The 17,288-nt window shown below is 41.2% G+C and overlaps 1 protein-coding gene across 7 annotated transcripts in view; it reads right to left on the reverse strand.

The window, feature by feature from the left end:
* The window catches only part of GRIA3 (glutamate ionotropic receptor AMPA type subunit 3), a 156,376-nt gene that overhangs the window by 50,238 nt on the left and 88,850 nt on the right, over positions 1–17,288 (reverse strand). For 6 of the 7 annotated variants that reach the window (XR_011143383.1, XM_068956620.1, XM_068956616.1 and 3 more), the window contains exons 6-10: positions 15,766–15,927; positions 12,140–12,307; positions 8,896–9,000; positions 7,438–7,545; positions 6,022–6,228 (exon numbers count right to left, since the gene is read on the reverse strand). Coding sequence is in view for 6 of the 7 variants with exons in the window: in XM_068956620.1 (XP_068812721.1) it covers positions 6,022–6,228; positions 7,438–7,545; positions 8,896–9,000; positions 12,140–12,307; positions 15,766–15,927 (750 nt within the window). In the remaining variant the exon portion in view is untranslated. The remainder of the gene's footprint in view (positions 1–6,021; positions 6,229–7,437; positions 7,546–8,895; positions 9,001–12,139; positions 12,308–15,765; positions 15,928–17,288) is intronic. The other variant, XM_068956619.1, reaches the window with a different exon arrangement.

Consider the following 17,288-nt stretch of genomic DNA (forward strand, 5'->3'; position numbering starts at 1 on the left):
GGATGTCAGACAGAGCAACACATCACCTGTGGTGTCTGCTGGTAAAAGCTACCTTGTAAATAGAGTCCACTATACTCAAGGATTGCAGGGTGTGTTGAAAGGCCAGGCTGTGGGGGCACCGCGTTTTTAACACTATAGCTCACACTTGTTTAGAAACACCAGCTAGCATGTGACCAGCAACATGCTGCACTGCATTTTTAACGTGTATTAGCTGAGTGGTGTAAAATGTTATTGATGTGTTAAAACTGCAATCGGCCTTGTCTGCAGTGGCTTGTCAATGTTAAGCACGTTCCCTGTCCAAAACGTGCTTTATTTGGGTACTCAGAACTCCTTCTGAAATATTGCCTTTTGAAAATGGAGAAATTAAAGACATGTCTGATTTCTGAGCTCATGACATGTGTGCTGCCACTCTCTGTGCTCGGACACAAGTGAGCTGAAGTGTGGGAGCCCCATCAGCACGGCACAGTGCCGGGGCTCCTAGCTGGTGCCCCAGCGCCGAGCCGTGCCAGCGCAGCTCTGCAGCTCCCCGGGCCAGCCAAGGCTCAGCATTTAGGAGAGAGGACAGTCGTCTGCCTGTGCGCACCCAACTGTGTGCACAGGGCCAGTATCTGAGCCGCCGCCAGGGGCATCTCACGGCTGTCTTTCGACACCTGAACTGCGTTTCCCTTCCTTCTGCAGGAACCAGAGGGTGAGGGGTGAGCGGAGAGCCCCTTCTGCTCCCTGCGCAATTACACACAGTGCAGCAGACTAAGATCACAGGGAAGTTTGGAAGAGAATGAGGAATCAAATTAGTCTTCCTCTCAGCTGCTATTAAAAAAACTGTACATGCCGTCCATGGTCCTTCTTTTGCTGCTGAGAGAACCAGACAGCCAGAACCATATAAGCCGGTTACTGTTAAATGCAGGCACATGTGTAGGTGGTGTCATTCTGACAGACTGCGGAGGATGTGTGTGTTTCGGGGACGGTCTTTCCTTTACAGTCCTACTTCATTCCTTGACAGTATTTTACATATTGAAAGGTTTTTATGAAGTCCTTTTTTAACCTGAGGAGAGTTGATAAAGGCTGTAAGGTTTGGCTCTCTTTGCACTCCCAAAGCATTTGTACTTGTAATTAAGATATGTGTTAAACCTACTGTCAATTAACCTCAGTGATGTGAAAAGCATCAGGCCCAGCGAGGGAAGGTTTTCCCTGTCTGAACAATAAAGGAAGAACAGCAGCATGCTTGGAAAGGGAAAGAAGGAATAAAAGCCCACGTACAGAAAGAGGCTTTCCCTACAGAAGGGGAAAGACTATTGTCTAGCCAGCAGCAGTTGGTGGGTGTAAAGCCCTGAGCACGGGCCCTGGCTGCGCGCACGGTGGGAGGTGCTGGCGCTAATCAGCACAAGTGGAGGGCATGTCATTAGCGGACGCATCACTGGAGGATAACATTTGCCTTGCTGGTTTGCTCTGCTGGTTACATTTAAATAGTGACTCAGTGTCACGGACTGAGAACGGTTTAACTACCTCCCTCGGCTGGTGGAGGCACTGAGCAGGCTGAGCGGGAAAAGAGCAGGACAGAGATCATGAAGCATGTGTACCTCATCGGACCCCTTAGTACCAGGTTGAGCTGCACTGAGACACATCGGTATGGTGTAATTTCCCTATTTTCTCTAAGGATACGAGAAGGAACACATATCAATTCATACCTTAACAACATGCCTATTTAACTTCCTATTAAGTATGTACCATAAATCTTAAGAGAGAATACTATTCATACTATATAAGACAAGTTGTGGACTTGTGTAGGAGTGAGAAAACATGGTCCTGTTGCACCTTGATTATCTAGAACAGCTCAGTGATGACTGGAGCTGGATAACACTTTTTACCTGGAACTTCTAAAATGAAAAAACACAGATCATGAAACACTAAAGTGTTTGGTAAACTTCTGTTGATTTTTTTTAATGTCTCAGTTAAGCAAGAAAGATACTCCTCTAAAATACTAAAGAAAAAATCTTCATCTACTTGCTTTGTTATTCTTTCAAAAGTTTCCGCTACATATGCTTTAGAAATTTCTCTTAATCTAAAAAATAATATTGCTTGAATCAGTAGCTTTCTGGAAGAACAAAAAGTCTTATTTTGACACCATCAGAGTAAAGAGCCAAATTAACTGCTTTGTTCAACCTGAAATGACATTTTTGGATTTGTCAAAAATCAAATAATTTTCATTTTTAGTTCAACCCCAGATGATGATGATGATTTACTTTTAAAAAGTGCTAACAAATCAAAAGCCCCACTGTTAGCTCTTCTCTAACAAGAATTCTGGGTTCTCCTGTTTGAAGCAAAGGAGTTTGGCAATAAATGCTTGGACAGACCTCCTTGCATCCAGGGCTCCTTGTATCTCTGTGCTGTCAAAGACCAAGTTCTTTAGACTAACCAGATTCTTTTGTACAGTCTAATGCAAAGCAACAAGGAAAGGTCCAGATACAGCCAGCAGAGAACGTCCTACGTTTTGCGGGGACCCTACAGCACAGTAGACTTCTCTGCTATCCAACCAGCTCTGATGTGCTCTGAGACTGAGGAGGGAGAAGTTCTCATGGGAAGAATTTTAGTGCGTCTGTCCCCAGGTAATGCATAACTCTTGGGACTGTTCCTAGTCAGCCTAGGTAATGCTGACTTCTAGCTAGCCTTACAAAGGAGTCAGGGCTGTACTGGTCAGCCTCAAGACCTGCAGTGCTCTGACACACCATCACTGTTGCTCTGAGTACCACTCAGTACAGCTATGAATCTTGCCCTCCTCTGACACTCCAGAAGATCCGATAAACTGATGCAGATTTTTAATTAAGAGAATCTGATGAGGACAGATGGCTTTGCATTTCAGAATGTGCTGGGTGTCTACACATAAAGGCTCTTCCCATCCCTCCTTTCTTTCTTTCTGCTTTTCACCTCTCCTACGCAGCGGTCTAGAGGCTGACGTGCAACAACCTGTCTGTCCTTCCTCTCCTGGCTCTACATTATGTCCCACAGAAGACAAAGAGGAGAATGAGAGTAACAAAGAACTGGCACAAACTAAACATTAATTAAAGTTAATTAGGGGTTCTGGCACTAAAATGTCAAGCTATTCACTTCCCATGACTGTCCCAAGAACAGTTTTAGAAAAAAGTTGTGTGCATGGGCTAGGCAAGAAAGGGCATTGTATTAAAAAAAAGATTGGTAAAAGACACCCCAGCAGTGCCAGCTGGTGATGATGTGCCTGTTGGGTCAGGAATATGCTGTATCTGACATATGACTAGTCATTGTTTATCATTTGAGACAAATGCAATCTAAAAGACTGTGTGCTCTGCCACAATTCATTTCAGCTGCTGGATAACTGGTACCAAAACCAATCAGACCCCTGTTATCCCTCCATGTCTGTCTTCCATACATGCTAATAAAGGCATTTAAAATCTAATCTCCCTCTTGTCTTCCCGAAATGGAATCCAGAGGAGCCAAATGTGACAGTCATTTTGCAGACAAGGCTCACAGGGGCATTAGGGGAAACATACTGTTTTAGTTCCCTAATAGAGTTTTAAGCCCCTGAGAGATAAAGGAAAGTCAGCATGTAAATGAGACGGTTGCTCCAAATAATTAGCACTTCTGGAGCACTTTTCCTCTTCAAAGGGCTCTCTGCACAACCCTGTTAGTAGCCCCCTCTCAACAGAGGGAGAAAGAGGCCAAGGGTATTTCATGATGTTTGCCAACAGGACTGGGAAGCGGTTTGGAGGGACTGTGAGATCTTTATTCAGAGCTGAGGAGCTGTCTTCCCTGCTTACGGAAAGCCAGGTGGGTTTTGCACAGCTTGCCAGTGCCAGCTCAGTAGTTCAGCTCCACAGGATGGGGAGCTAGCTCAGGAGCGCTTGGCTGAGAGCATTAACCTGGCTCTGCAGTCAATTCTCAAGGGACGCATCTGACCTTTGAATAATTGAGCACTGCTGTTAAGAGACGTCAGTAACTGAGCTCACGGTGGGAGAAGAGGAGCTGTTGTGGGGCAATGAGGGAAAGGTTCCTCAAGTTTTCCTTAATGAGAAAACACAGAAGAAAATTCTGCTTCAGAATACAAAGGAACAAATTTTTGCAGGCAATAAATGACAATGGCGGGGCAGGTTTGGGGTTGTTTTAAGGTATGGTTTATGGTGGCTGTGAAGCTGTTCTCCTGGGGTGGAAAGGTCATAAGTACAGTCGGGTGGAAGGCAAGTGGCGAGGGCTCAATCTGAAACCAGGGAGGCAGAGCTCTCTGAGCTAGGCTCATCCTGAGGGACTGTGGAAAAGGCAGCTGTGGCCATCCTATTTATCCAAGAAAAGGCTGGGTTGAAAGAGGACTATGGCTCAGATGGGTGGGCCCTCAATACAGATGCAACTTCCATCGCCCAGCAGCTGTGAGGCTAATCTAACTTGGCTCAAGTCCCAAAGGAAGTAACTCTTATTGCACCTTTCTTCCCTAGTGTGAACGGTCTCTAGGCCCTGGTTTTTATTAGGAATTTCAGGTTTTCAGGTTCTCTTTGTCATATCTTTTGAATAGGGTATGATTACTTTTAAGTGAATAAACTGTTTCATTGCTTGTCACTTGCTAATATATCAAAAGGATCCAACTACAGCTAATATTCTTGCTATTTCTTGAACAACACACAGGGAAACGGCCAGTTTAGGTTTCCATCGCAATGTAATTAACACTTGGAACAAACTAAACCTTTCCTGTAGAGGTTCTCAAGGAACTTGTTCTCTGAAAGAGGTGATACTCTTTTCCGAAACAGGAGAACTGAGGCACTGAGAGTTCAACAGACACGCATAATGACATACCTCAATGCAACAGGAAAGTGAAGATAAGAGCCCAGGGGTCCGGACTCCTATTTACTTTCTCTAATCCCCCCTCCCCTTAATACCACACCACAAAATCGCTGTTGCTTATATGGAATATTTTAGAGCTTGAATGGGCTACAAGGTGTATGATAAACGGATTAGGACTGCCTATTCTAGAGTAAGAGAACTTTTTGCAAATCCAGCAACTACTTTTAAGAAACTGAATCTTTTGAAAAGAATTATCTCACCAAACATTTTGCAAGAGATGATGATGTGATTGGGGAAATTTTGAGGCGATTTTTAGAAACTACACTCAGCAATGGAACAAAAGGAGGCAATGGAAATACTCACTTCTGCTCAGATATTTTTAATAAAGGAAAGCTTGTTAAAAATAATCTATAGAGAAGATTTGGGCGGAATCACAAATAGTCTCATTTGCATGTGGGGGAAAAAAAGCCAAGATGAAACATCAGCTTGTGAAGTCTTTTCTGCAAAGCCAACTTTCTCCTCATTCCATCCAGTTTATTGCATCAGCATTCCAAAATTCTAGTTTTTAAAGAAGTTTCTAAAATGGCAATTCCGGCTTTTTTTTTTTGTTCTTGCTATACAAAGCAACGGTATGCCCAAAATAGAAATATAAAGAAGAATGCAGTGAATTAGAATTTTTTCATCTGACTGTTGGTTTTTAAAAGCTAAATCCACGATTTAAAGATAAAAAGATATGGGTGATTTCAGGCCCGTATTGTTTCTTCCCCTGAAAAACAAGAATGGGGTGAGCTGAGTCTTCAGGTTCTGATCAAACATGAACTGACATCAATGATCCTATGAGATTCAGCACCGTAGGGGCAGATCCTTAATGGGAAGAGTACCCCCCAGCGAGACTGACAGGGAAAAAGAAGATACGACACATACATACAGAAGCAGTATACGACGGGAAAACTGCCAATTCTGTTGTAGTTAAGGAATTTGAAATCTGCCCCATGCCACTTCTCAATATTTTGAGGAAACTGACTTAGAAAACAGCAGTAAAGAAGTGACACTTTCCCGCAATGAAATAATTAAAAAAGTAGACTATAACAACGGTACTGCAAAAAAATATCTAAAATTTTAAAGGTAGTATTCAAACAGAAAATCTTTATTTTGCAGTTTATTAACTCTGAGCGTAACTTTTTATAAAGAACATTAAAATGAATGTTAAGAGAAACTTACCCCATAGACCAGTTCACCCACCATGCCATTCCATATTTTAGTCTCAGGGTCCCTAGCTCCATATTTCCCATCTCCAACAATTGACAGTTTGTACTTTATTCCAACATGTTTTGCTATTTCAGAAGCTAAGTCTACACAATATCCTTCATATCTCTCATTCCCTTCTAGTTGTTCATGGTTTTTCTTATACATTACATATGGTGATTCCTTTGAAACAAAAGTAAAGATCAAAAGTCTATGAATGTAAAGTACAGCTTTAAAACATGCAAAATGAGAGCTGTTATTGTCCTTACTTTATATTACTGGCAAATATTTACAATATTTCCTACTTTGGTACAGAAATTAGATAGATAAATATTTGCAGTTTAAAAATCCTTGGCTTAATCCTACAGTCGCATATGCTTTTAACCCTAGTAGAGACCCATTGAAGGCACCAGAACTATTCACTTTAACAAAGTTACACTTTTGTTTGCCAAATTAGGGCTAAATTTTCCGGTGATTAGACAAGCACATAGCATCACTGCAGTAATAATATAATTTTTAGTGTTTGAAGAACTGGCACGCTCCGTACCTGTACCCACTGAATGCATTTGCTAATGCACCGTGGCCCAGAATGGGGCTCTAATGGAGGTATTTTCAAAGCAGCCTAAGGGAAGTTAGGCTAAAACGCTCAGCAGCAACCTTGGTCACTAAATTCCCTCAGCCTTCTTGGAAAATTTCAGCTGAAACGCTGATTCTATCTTGCTAAATTCAAAGGAGGATAAAATACAATGCTTCAAGAAATAGCATATAATTGGCTCATGCTTAGTAGAATTGTAACAGGCGTAAAAGTCACAATACCATACACAACAATACTGTACGGAAGAACACACACGCTAGAAGTATTTGGACTGACACAGGTGCTGCTGTTGCAAGACACAGGAAGAGCATCAGTCCTTTGGAGCTGCACGGGTAGAGATCACTTTATATCTAGTCTTAGGTATACCTAGAGCCTTTCCAGTTCTCCACAGGCTTCCTGGTACCACCCTTACTCAGTCCACAGGGCCTGAGTCTACAGAAGCTGTACCTGAGTGAGGGGCGCAAGATCTGACCCTACAGCAGGAAGGCCAGATCCTGCAATCATTTACATGCATACATAGCTTTACTCACGTGAGGAGCTCCACTGAGTTCAAGAACTGAGAAGCAGGAGAGCACAACGTTGGATTCAGTGGGACTCCTCCTGTGAGTACGCTCTTTGATACACAATAAAGCACCGATACACATTCAAGGGTCAAGGCCTCAATACATCTCTGCAAGTTACTGAACTTTTCAGTCACTTGAAGTCAACACTGTGCCTTCCGGCAAGGTGTCTAATACACCTCAGGAGCCATGCATCTTATTTCCTAAACACAAGCACACTAAGAAGGTAAAACTTACCAAGATGGTAGTGACTACTATAGTTCTGTTCTCCACAGACGAAGTGTCATTAGAGGGTAGCAGATCTAATGTTGGCACAAATCTTTCATATTCATTCCAATAACCAGCCTATAAAAGTGGAGATTGTTACCGCAATATATGTTCACAAGGACTCTGGTACACGAACTTGATAACAAGAACAATATATAGCTTTGTAGCATCTATTCATTTATTGCCATTACAGAACGATGCCGGCTTTAATTTAATGTCCTTAAAGAAAAAACATTTCCAAGCCCATGTGGAAATAATTACAAGCCAAATATAATTGAAAATACACGTTTCATTCTCCCTATATAAATTCACACTGTCATGGTGCCTATGGAACAAATTCCTGTGTTTCTGCAACATCCGAATACATTATAGACCAGCAAATAAATCGCATAGCCTAAATAGCTTTGATTTTGAAATTTTTCACTGATTCACCCATATTCTGCTGCACTCCCGACAGTGCATGCAGTACCTGTGAACACGCTCGAGCTAGCTTTAGACTAGACTGCGCAGATACTGTTAGCAGCGCAGGCACAGTAGCAGAAACATCCATATGGATTACAAAACCATTTCTGCGCATGAGACGACTATTTGTCAGTCGGCCTGTGCCGACCTTCATGGTGCTGTGGCTACACTGCCACTTGCTATTACACTGGTTCTTTTATTTCTGCACAGCGTGGCAGTAACACTGTCTGCACTGTAAGCCTAGCTGAATGGCCAGGCCGTGTCCAGAGGTATTTTGTTATCAAATATGTACAGAAGAGTTAAGGAGTCTCAACAGTGATTAAACATGGTTAGGTGCCTAACGCCAGGTGGAATCAGGGAGATTTGTGTGTCTGGTCCACTCAGACTCTTTTCTCAATCCTCCTGAGAGCCCGTGTACCTAATTATTTTTGAAAATCTGCCCTAAATTACTTTTACAACAGGGATCTAGGCAACTACCCCACTTTGGATCTATACTTTATTTAGGAGACAAGAGATTGAGACGCAAATCCTAATTAAAACCAAAAATGATTTTCTGTTCATGTCAGGAGGTTTCTAAAATATATTGGGCTCCACCTTCACTATCGTTCTGAGGCCTGTTATGGAGAGGAAGGGAAAGATGGAGAGGAAGTCAGGAAAAAGGGCTGAGCACAGAGACGTGACACCAGATAGTACTCTTGGCAGTGGAAAATATCCAGATGGCTTTTACTGGGAAAGGGGGGGGGGGTCCGAAGTTGATACGGAAACCCATGAAGATATTAGGCAGGGCAAGTGATTTGGTCCAGAACAAAACAGGAGAAGATTGCTGGGCTAAGGGAGAGAGCAAAAAGGCAGGGACTCTTCAGGATCCTGTTTTTACAGTGGCTAGGTGGTATTTTTGATTCTCATTAGTTTGTTCAAACAAACACTTCTGAAGATGTGAAATTCAACGCATATCTTGAAACTCACCTTCCGTGATCCAGAAGCTTTCATTTCATACACATCAATTGTATAGTTTGTTCTCCGCCCATAGGTGTCAAACTGGATATTCCCTGTCATTCCTTGAACTTGCACCTTAAGGGGATAAAGAAAAAAATATTTAAATAGAAGACTCGCTCTATTTTTTTCTCTGTTTCCTGTTACTGCAGGAACTCACTAGTTCTAGCACAATTTTTATCTATACAAAAGACTTGTCGTGCTTCTGATAAAACCAGTTATTTTTTTACAATAAAAAAAAACCTTAATCCTCTGTTTCACCTGTACATATTCTTTGTTAGTTGCTGCTCAGCTGGGGACACTGAGTGCTGCAGAGTGAGCTGCATTCGAGTGAAATTAGCCCTGCATGTATGTTAAATATAAGCATACTGGTTCTGCCATGCTTAGTCACGCTGGATTCACTGCTGTAAATGGAGTACCAACAAGGCACCTGCAACAATTCAGGACCATAAAACCCTTCACAATAGGGCACAGAGTGATTTGTAACATGGACGAGAATCTCATATTCTCGCTCACACCAGGAAGTGCTTTATTTTAAGACCAGTCCCAATGTAGGAGAAAGGAATGAATGTTTTCTCTGAATGAACATAGGCAATTACCTCTACTGCTTATGAGTTCTGGTCTCAGTCTGGATGGATGGGACTATAGACGGTAAGTCATTATCATTACCTACTCACATGAATCATTTTGAGGGGAAGTATGAAGAACTTTGTTTCAAAGAAAAAAATTCTTTATTTCCCTCTGTGAAAGGGTGAGATATTTCCATTTATCACTTATCAACACTGACAAGCTGTCATCTCAGACAGAAGGAGTAACAGTCTGAAACTGCAGCAGGGGTAAATTAGCTTTAATATTTAGCAAATTGTTGTGGAAGCTATAGGAATGGCTAATGGAAAACTGGTTGAAGGGAAACTCTGAAATCATGATCCCTGCAGATGCTGGTTACTCATCTGCTATTTATGCTTTAGAGATTGTTCAACCAAACTTGTTATAATGGAGAGGGACAGGCTATGTAATAGAGCCAAAATTCCTTGGAGCTCAAATTATCCTGTGAGCCAAATTCAGTGTGATGCATGAAGAGTGTTAATTTTTCATCCGTAAGTGGATGTGAACCTTTTTTAAAATAGTTTATGATTTGAGAGCTCCGGAAGAACATGCAAGTTATTCCTGTCTCCAGAAAGCTGAAGTTTAGAGAGCTGAATGGGACTTTGAAAGCCAAACTTGTCCCTAAGAGGTCTTATCAACTAAGGCCTGAGCAGAGGCGTTTGTAGGGTAGTTGACATACCGTTTGCAGCCAGACATGAGCTTGCTGTGTCTGCTTTTGGGGCTTGCTGGAAGCTGTCTGCCTACCTTAGCACAGCAGTATCTATCTCTCAGCAGACCTTGTTAGGTCAGGTTCATCCTGATGCGCACTGAGATATGAGCGTTGTGCATTTGACACCTTTTGACTTCAAATTTAATTTGTTTCTATCTTTGGTGGGAAAACTCAGCACTTTTCAAAATTTGGCTGCTCAGAGGCAGGAAGGCTCACCAGGACTCTGAACGCTTCTGTTAGCAGAGTGTGTGGAGGAAATCACAAATTATCTGACTATTTATAACCACCCAGATTTGTTCAGGTAAACTGTCTTCCACTCTATCTGAATCAGATTTAGAAATACAGATGTGCACAGTTTTCAAGGCTGTAGGGAAGCAGAGTCAGGTAATGCTGATTTCCCTTTTGCCAGCAGGATGACTATACTCCGGCACTGAATTTTCTGCTGGCATCAGTTATTTCTAGGATGTCTTGAACAAATATTCTTATTTTAGTTGCTATACAACTGGAGAGAGGAAGAAACATTGTTAATGGAAGTCGTTTTTTTTCCTGAAGCAAAGATTTCAGATCATTGTCTGAGTAGGGGAAAGACTGTGATGGACAGGATGGGATCTGGTAGGCAACGTTACTGTGGGATGATCTTATCTTGGGTAGGAGTTGTTGGAGTGGTATATGAATCTCATTTAGTTCATTCTGAATAGCTAAAAACAATATAAGACATCCTGCTGAAAGTCAGTCGTCTGCATTTGGGCCATTCATGAGTTTGGCTTCGTGTGTCTTATGAATTACGTTTTTTTATAAATTCTCCCTAATTCTCCCTAAGCAGTGTTCGTGCTCTGTTTTGATTCTTTGTTGACACGAATCCTTTTTATCTCATTCAAAGGAGTTTTGTGTTTCTTGTAATTAACTTCAAATGGACAGGACAAATTCTTTAACTATTTTGAAGGCTGAATTTAATTAACTTCAAGAGTGTGTAATGCTACATGAGTGAGTGTACAGTTAGGGCATTTGTTAGGAAGTGACATAATGGCATAAGAAGAGCTCTGACAATGTGAGATCGATCCGTATCTCTCACTCTTAAAGAGCGAGGGACAGAATAAACTTTCTGATATAATCCTTCCAACCTGGCAAATAAGAAAAAGCAATAGTGAAGTCAAGCATATGAAGTCTGACCTAGGATTTGCTCTATCGAACACGGGCTTAATTCTGATCTCACTCACTCCATTTTTACGCCTGCATTAATAACATTGATTCTAGTGTTTGTTTTACGTTAGTTTAAGCAAGATCAAAAGCAGACTCCGCTCCTGCCTCTTATATCTACAAAAACATTACCATCTTTTCCTGTTGTCACTTGCTTTAACAGACATAGCAGTCTAAAAAAAGAGTTAAAAACCCACAAAACTACACAGACACAAGTGAAGTAGGGTCCAATGCAGTAACTAATGGTACGGTTAAAAGACTGGCCAGGCAAAAGGTAATCAGGCTGGGCTCAGATAGTCAAGTCTGCAACTTCAGCTTGACCTCAGAAGCCCCAGTACATGGCCGTTTGCAAAACGGCTCATGCGCACTCCCATGAGAAGTACAGCACTGGGAGGGGAGTCAGACAGGAGGTACCTTGGTGTGGACCATCAGGCAGCTGCTGCACTGGTGCCTGAGGGACGTGATTTTCGGCTAAAGTTTTGAAAGCTAATTTGTTATGCTTTGCCCGCTACTGGATATGTTTTAACCCTCCTTTGGGGGGCTAAACCTTATTGTTAAGGCTTTCCTTTTTTCCTGAGGTGCTGCAGCTGTTTTATGAGTAGAGAAACTGTGTACGTGGAGTAGAAAGACACCAGTTCTGTCCCAGCAGAGTTGCTGCTGTTGTGGAATATACATATCCAATAGCCATGGTATGCTTGCCCTTACCATTTTCAGCGCTCTTTCTATATCGATTCCTTGGCTCCACGGTACTGCAGGGTTAGCTAGGCAGTCTCCAGCGCTGCCTCTCCTGGAGACATCCACACGCTGCCTTCGGAGGTAACGGAAAGCCTCTGCTATGACTAGGACCGCATCATGGGTCAGTGCTGATGTATACTAAAATTGATGCAAATAAAACATGGTGACAAATGCAATCTTAGAATCGCCGCAGGTTTATCAGCTCTAGTCCTTCTCTTTGTCAAATGCTCTTAGAAGAATCATCCTTGCAAGCCCTTTCCCTCGCTCCCTCTCCTGCCACAGATGCTAACTGTCATTTAGCAATTGCATGTACTCCAAGTAACAAATAAAATATATTTTCATGTCGTAGAGCATATAGCAGTAAAATAATAAAATCAGTTTATAGTTGCTTAAGGTTTAGATTTAATTGGAAACTTGCTCATCTAAATGAGGTCACTACTTTTTAATAAGATTGCCAAGACAGACATTTTGGATTAAAGCTAACATAAATCATTTCTGTCTGAACTATGAACCTGATGAGGTAGCATCTGTGACCAGCAATAAATCAGTTTGCTTTTCTTTGATGACAGCTATACAAACAAGTAATCACAATTACAATCACTTTAAGCATTACCACCCCTTGGTAACTGCCCATCTGCCTTCTCTTACTGCACCTGAGGAGGGTGGTGAGCTATCCCGCACTTCAGCAGGCAAAAGCATGCGAAGGGAACAGCTAACATAATAGTTAGCTCTGCTTTGTGCAGCAACAAATTCTTCAACAAAACCTCCGGGCTCCTGAACTATCTGTTCATATTGCTCTCAACTTCATCCACTGATTGTCTTATATACCTGATGACATCCTCCCAGTACTGTAACTTGGATGTCACGTGCAAGAAAATCATGAAGGTGTTTTCTCCCATTTCTTCAGCATTCATGTGCTGGTCTAAAAGTTCTTCCCTCCTACAGAGTGTCCCAGGCTTTGCATACAATGTCAATGGTTTTCCCTGGCATTACACTAGGCTAGTAATTAGGGGAGCGGGATACCCTTTCAATATGGCATAGGAGCAATTGAATATGCTCAGTGTATCAGGTATCTGCAAAAGCAGATATCAACCCCCCTACAATTGACCCCTCATATTTCCACAACGTTTGTATGAGAATGGAAGAAGAAGGGGGAAAAAAGTGTGTAATGGGTATCTGCACAGACTGATGAACTTGCTCTCGTTTTTCCTGCCTGTGTGATAATATAGAGCTCTTGGCTTCCAATGAAACTTATGCTGGAGTTAGTTAGTGAAAAAACACATGCTGCCTATGAATGAATTAGAAAGATGGAAATTTGCATTTCAGCTGCAGGTTCAGCTACTCTCTGTGAGGATAAGACCTATTAAATTCAGAGGCAGCTAGCTCTATCCTGCAGGGCAGTATAGCACAACTGGTGGTCTACATCTCTTAAAAATGTCTATGATCTCATTGCAAGCTCTTCAGTTTGATGTAAAGCCTTGGGTAACCTGCACAGAACGAGGTGAGCCTGTGTGTGCCGATCCAGAGAAGCATAGCTGATAAATGAGGGCGCAAAGGTAGCGCTGGGAAAAGGTTATATAGCAGCCCTTCTTCTTGAGTTTTAAATGATAGCAGTTTATAAACTCCGTTTATGGATTTTTGTTTCCAGCTCTGACTGGATCTAGCTACAGGTACTCTTTCGATCCTGCCCACCCTTACCTCCTTTCCTGCGATGCTGGCCTTGCAATGATCACCTTTTCCTCTTTTAATCAGTCAACAAAGATTACATGCCACATTCCACACAACAATACAGAATCAGATAGTAATTTAAGAAGATATTTGTTCTTGTATTAAAAAAATCCTGCAAAAGCTGTCCAATCTAGCACTACACAAAACCTACACAGCGATAATTTTTTCAGCAGACTGCGTCGATTGTCAGTTACCTTAATGCAGTCCCTTCCAACTCATGCCAAGACAGCTATCTAATTTTCTACTTTATTCGAATTCTACTTATAAATGCATGAGCATGCAAAGAGGAAAAAAAAAAAGAGAGAGAAGGGAAATGCTGATAAAATACAGAATAAATTAAAGAACAGGGCTTTAATCTCTAGGCAATTTTATTTCCTAATCAAAAATATTGTACATCAATTTTTAAGTATGCTTTTTGTCTGATTGACAAATACTGTGCACATTTCTATAACGAGCAGTACATTTGTGGAAAGGAAATGTAATCTCTGTGTTTGCACCATATACTTAAAGATTATTTTTTAAGGACAGAGAATAATTCTTCCCTCAAGGCAAATTGCTTTCAAGTGGAATAAAATCTTCCCAGGTTAACTTTATACGTTTCAGAGCTTTTAAGATTAGTATGATACTTATCTTCACTCCTGCATCACTGCGAGGAAGCTTTTAGAAAGAAGGCCTGGTTCCTAATCAACAGGGAACAATACACTAATCGGGAGTTTTGTGGGCCTCGGTTTGGGACTTTCTTTGCTCTGCGAGGCTGTGCGATAGTATGGGATTAAGATAATTTCCTTTTCCCATAAAAATCACACGACCCTAGAAATGGAAAATATTGCAGTAATGCATCCTGTTTTACCCTTTCTTCTGAGACAGAACCAACTCTGAATAGACTATCCCTGACAGGTTTGTTAAATCTGTTGCTTTTTACTCACCATGAAAGGGCCCCCTTACTTCTCATAGCACATATTACTGTACTTAATACCACTGAACAATTTTTTTTTTCTGGTATCTGTAATAAATCATAAATTCAGCTGATTATTTCTTGTCCCAGTCTTGGCACACTTTTGAGTTATGTCTGCACTAGAGAATTAAACTCTGCCAAGAAATGGGTGAAGGCAGTGCAACTCAATTGTCTACAATTATTAAGTTAATAATATGCACTGGTCCTGAAAGACTTTATGACCTCAGACATTGAATGGTGCATCCTTACGGCACGCCCTCTAATATACAGCTGCTGAGGCAGAAAATAAACAGGGGGAGATATTAATAGGTTGTGAGTCTCCTAATAACAGTAGCTCTCATTTTAGTTTGTCCAGCCTAGGACAGTTTCTGAAAACCTGTGACAGAAAGAATTTGGAAAGTTTTTTCGACTCCAGAGAAAGTACCTTGAGCATTTAACTAAAGCATAGTGGCAAAATCCAGGCTTAGATTATGGGGGCAACTGTTAATAGTGAGTAGGAGGAGGCAGTGGCCCCTCCACAAATCTAATGCTAATTCATCTTGTACATGAAATTCTCCACCAGCATTAAAACTGACCAATAACCCACAGTTTACATCTAAAAATTAACCTAATTACAAAAACTCTAAATTAATTTGGGATATTCAAGTTAGAAGTTTTTCTATCCACTGTAAAATGACAAGATTTTGTACCACGGCAAGACAGAGCCTTTTGTTTTGAGGAACCAGCATGCACACGTGACCAACCAATAGTTTCTGTCTCTTTCTCACTTCTGGAAGTGCAGTGAATGCTCCAGTGCATTCTTAATGAGAGATCTGCATCATACACAGGCATGCACCAGGAGTCAAAAAAACCCCCAAATGATTGTTAAAAGCAACTCAGACAGTTTCCATCACTGCCAGAATAAAATAAATACCTTTAATGGAGAGTTCTTGGCTTCGGGGAATTCCCTTTCATCAAGTCTCACCCAGCGTTGTATAAACTGTTGAACCATTGGGTTTTCATTATTAACAATCTGGAACCCAGTAACATTGGCACCTCCGTGCATTATTCTCTCCAGCACGATGTCTGTGAAACCCTGGGAGGACACGTGTAGAAAACAAGAATCAGTGCCATCCAAAGTCCCTTTTCTTTGGCTCAGTTTTAGCTGCTACGAGCTTAGTACAAAAGAAACTTGTGAATTTCCCTGTTGTTAGTAGAAAATATTTTACCAAGGAGACAATGGCTGTCACAGTAAATACTGGGACTGTAATAATGCAACAGAACAGAATTTGAAAATGTCTTCTTGTTCAGACCTTTGTGATGGAAAACTGCCTTACTGCATTGCGGCAAGGTGGTACACAGTGTTCACTAGTGGGAAGGAAAACAGTGGGGAACCGTGAAGTAAAATTTCCCCTTTTCTTCTCGTCATAGTGAAAAAGGGTCCAAGACCTCATTCGCATTTATATAGAAAAGTGTGCAAGAAGGTTCAGCACTGGGAGCACAGAACCACTCAACACCCATCTTGTTCTGTTGAGGCAAAGCAGGTACCTCCTCGCTAGGCAGTTCTCAGTCACAGCGCTAACACTTCACTTTCAGATAGAATGGTATGATTCTCTTCTATTCTGTTGTTATTTATACCTGTGGCGGTAAATAGGGGCCTTTTGATTAGTTGGACTTGATTGCAGTCATATTTATCTGAACGCCAGTGGTTACACACGCCGAAAGGCAGCCCAGATTCTGGCCCCCTGTATTTCTATGCACGTACTACAATCTAAGCAGTGAGATCATGACTGGTTCTTTAATGCAGAATGACACGTTCTGAAGTCATGCAGTGCTTATACTAAATAAGGGCATTTTAAAATTCATCTTTTCTGCTTTAATCACACCAAAAAATGAATAGAGAGAATCTTCTACTACGTAGGATTGCTAACTCTGAAAGTGTGATTTTTGGAAAAACATTTTTCCGCTCATAGTAGACACAGAACCTAAAAGTTAGTCTTCCTGCAGGATCAGTGACAATGTAACAGTTTTCCTGAGGAACTTGAGAAGATGATGTTTCAAAGCATCATAAATATCCCTGAAAGTCAATCTTAAAATCCAGAATAAGTTCTAATATGGATATAAATGCATAGTCTTGTCCTGATCAATTAACGTGTAAAAAGTCACCACCCTCCACTGTGCCTCTATAATACAGAAGAACGGCGAAACAGTTTAGCGATTTTACTTGATGGAATTATTGTTTTAATTTGCAGCTTCTTACCACTTCTATTATACACAAATATGCTGCAATTATTTTTCTGGAGTGCTTAAATTTCAAATATGTTATACAGAAGATTATGATTATCAAGTGTTTTATTTAAGAGGATACAACTTAGCACAAAATATATAATTAAATTATTATTTAAAAATTAGTAGAGGATATGAGCTTCTTAGATAAAACAAAGACTGGGTAATTGA

The sequence above is a fragment of the Struthio camelus genome, chromosome 11 (assembly GCF_040807025.1).
Source record: "Struthio camelus isolate bStrCam1 chromosome 11, bStrCam1.hap1, whole genome shotgun sequence".
Classification (NCBI taxonomy): Eukaryota; Metazoa; Chordata; class Aves; order Struthioniformes; family Struthionidae; genus Struthio; species Struthio camelus.